This window comes from Etheostoma spectabile, chromosome 14, assembly GCF_008692095.1.
Source record: "Etheostoma spectabile isolate EspeVRDwgs_2016 chromosome 14, UIUC_Espe_1.0, whole genome shotgun sequence".
Classification (NCBI taxonomy): domain Eukaryota; kingdom Metazoa; phylum Chordata; class Actinopteri; order Perciformes; family Percidae; genus Etheostoma; species Etheostoma spectabile.
In genome coordinates this window covers 3,606,998-3,610,221 of record NC_045746.1, presented here as the reverse complement: position 1 = coordinate 3,610,221, position 3,224 = coordinate 3,606,998, and the positions used below count along the sequence as shown (strand labels likewise).

At 42.4% G+C, this 3,224-nt stretch overlaps 1 protein-coding gene across 2 annotated transcripts in view; it reads right to left on the bottom strand.

The window, feature by feature from the left end:
* gabbr2 (gamma-aminobutyric acid (GABA) B receptor, 2) overlaps positions 1-3,224 on the bottom strand; it is a 183,418-nt gene that overhangs the window by 10,970 nt on the left and 169,224 nt on the right. For both annotated transcript variants that reach the window (XM_032534941.1, XM_032534940.1), the window contains 3 exons: positions 1,048-1,158; positions 681-905; positions 341-523 (listed from right to left, as the gene is read on the bottom strand). In XM_032534941.1, the coding sequence (XP_032390832.1) occupies positions 341-523; positions 681-905; positions 1,048-1,158 (519 nt within the window). The remainder of the gene's footprint in view (positions 1-340; positions 524-680; positions 906-1,047; positions 1,159-3,224) is intronic.

Genomic DNA, 3,224 nt, shown 5'->3' with positions numbered 1-3,224 from the left:
GCGTAGCCTGCTCAGTGACAACACAATCTCTTGAAGAGATCAGAATTGCTTTTAACAATTTACCATCATTTTATGAAGAATAAATTAAATAACATATGAAAATAAACTGCCTACAGAAGAGCTTTTTTAACTTTTAAAGTTCAGTGAACTTAAACAATTTGCTTTTTTTCCTTTTCTTGTAGAACTTATGCTCTATTATCGTTTCTTCAATCACGCTTAAAAGCCTCTCCTTATCCCACTATTGCATTAAAAACCCTGCCACCCGCTGCCCAGCGGTCCTGTAAAATAACGATGAAGATGCACTGCAAAAAAAAGAAGTAGAACTTGAATCGGCTCAGACCTCTGTTATCCTCATGCGGAGACGGTGGTTATCAGTTTGAAGCCCATCCAGTCGTGAAGTGTTAGCTTGATTGACACTGGTGACTGAGGTGGAGGTCTTGGAGTCTTCCTTCTTCTGGTTCTGGGTGAACTTTAACCTCCGGTTCTGGGTGGCTGCGTCTGGGTTGGTTCTCATGGTGATTAACTGGGAGAGGGGTTATGGGTATTAATCACAGCTGCACTCTAGGATACAATTACATGGGGCTGTAGGTAATAATTAAGCACTCTAGATTTTGGCAATGCAGAGTAAACCACCTGTGCCCGTACATACACTCTCCTTGTTTACAAAAGAAAAAACTGACCTTGGGAACGAAGACCAGACAGAGTGTAATGGTGCTGCAAAAGATGATCACAAGTGCCACAATGCAGAACTGGACATTGGGCTGGTCTCTTGTCAGAAAAGACACGGCAGCACCGATGATGCACATGATGCCCACGTTGTAAACACTCATCCCGATGTATTTGCTGTCATTGAGAGCAGGGATGCTCACGTTCCTGGTCTCCCATGCCAAGAAACAGCCAAACAACTGTCAGGGAAAAGAAAAAATATGTTGTTTAATAAGATGACTGTTCCGTTTTACAAGGACATTTATAGTGTAAGTGTGCATTTATGAGTGTCCGGACTGTGAGTCCATGATGAAATGTTGTGTTGTAACCCTCTCCTCTCACCATAAGCAGTCCCTTGTAGGCATAAACGATGCCCAGCCAAATGGTCATGTGGGTGTTCTCACAGTGCTCCAAGAAGGGACGGATGGCTATGTCTCGGCCTTGGGGGTCCGCCTGTTGACAACACAAACACATACACAGGAACATAATTTAATACAAGACTCCAAAAAGTACATTGTGTTTCGGGAAAAACAAATTAGACAGCACAAATTATTTGAAGCAAGTGCCAAATTTACAGTAACAGCGAAACATGCAGAATTTCCTTGAGGTGCAATAAAACCAACAGCATAGACCAGTAAAAGGAAGAAATCCTCAGTTTGCAAATGTTGCCACATTGATTTGCTCTTTGCACGTGTTCTAATTTCACATTCAGGGACAAAAGGCACACTGACTGCCCGCTGCTGGTCAGAATGAAGGATGTCAGTGATCAAACATCCAGGTGTGTAATCAAACTGAGTCCCATCCTGGCCACTGGGCTTCTCCAAAGTTGGCTAAAGTTTAATTAATCCGTGCTTAGGACACAACTAACGAAGCTTATTCACCCCCCCCGCCCCCATACCTTTCCTGTAATTTCCACTTGCCTTGCACATCAGATGGTGACACATGTGACTTACGGGCCAAATTAGCACCTGAGGTGGATATTAATACGCCTAAACACGTCACCTCTCCTCTCTCTTTCTCTCTGTTAGGCAGAGCTTTAAAAAGCCTTTAATAAGAGCATTAGTTTGCCCTGCATGGATTCATCTGAGGCCACACTAATAAGCACGCTGGAGACACCTGGGGCAAGGCTGGCCATAATGCCATGCTTCTTGTGTGTGTGGGTGTGTGTGTGTGTGGTGTGTGTGTTGTGGGTGTGTGTGTGTGTGTGTGTGTGTGTTTGTGTGTGTGTGTGTGTGTGTGTGTCTCTCTCTCTCTCTCTCTCTCTCTCTCTCTCTCTCTCTCTTCAGGCTTATTTACAGTAAGACAAATCTAATAGCTCAGCAAATTGTGCTTGTGTGTTCTACAGGCATCTACAGTACAGTGTTTGATTGGCAGAAATTCTGTACGTAAGCAAAGTCCGTTAAGGCAGAAAACAAGATGAGGAGAGATGAAGAAAGGAAGAATACTGAAATGTTAGCCTCGTTTCGGTCCTCACACATACCACACTGAGTGTACACTTTGTTTAATGTGTCTCGTTCGAATGCCCTCATCATTAATAAATACACACCTACACATTCCTCTAGGGCTGCAAAATCCACTTCCACTAGACATTTTGTCCCCCATATTCTCCATTCAGCTCCCATTAATGGAAATTGCAGCTATTCATGTTTTCCTCTATGACCTTGATGGATTTAAATTAGTGGTTCTCTATAGAATGGTCACTTAAAATGGAAATTGGTGCTTAAAAAGCTGAACTGATTCACCTAACAGTGATGAACATAAATGGGCCCATACCGTATCATTTCTGGATATCCTTGAAGTGTTATATTATAATACAGTTTTCGAGCTTTAAATCCCATGCCTCTGCTTTGGAAATACAACTTTCACATTTTGTGCCTCATTCTGCTTGCACTTGCTGTCTTTCGTTTCCAACGTTTAATCTCACAAAGGATTACATATGCAGTTACACAGTACATCACACGCCGTTTGCTAAAAAGACACTGCGACCACGTAGCAGGCGGAACCCCCTTCAACTCAGATGTAGAGTCAACTTCTCCCTCATCTGCTGAAGCGCTTCTCAACCTCTGATGTCTCAAAATTGCTTCAATGGCAGTGAGTTCACACACTTTGACAAAGCACTTTTATAACCCTCTTGGAGTTCCCGTGGCAACCGTGTGGCTCATGTCACTCATATCTGTGAATTTTGAAGTGGAAGCACAGGAAAGTGGGGCAAGAGATGACGCACAGGCAGGCGTTCCTTTTTTTGGGACCACATTTAACTGATATTACAGAAAAAAGGATCCTGAGACTCATGCATGGCATTTTTATTGTACAGCTACAGGTAACTCCTTCATAAAAAAAATATTGTATTACCTATTTTCAAACTTAGAAATTTGTGGGGACTGAGCAAGAGAAAATCATGAGTTATGCATAAGATGTTCTGGTATAGCCAAGTCACTGGACTATAGTCAGTGGCACGAATCATCTATGGTCACAGGAAGAGATTTTAAAAAGTTGAAGTAATAATAGTGATAACATAA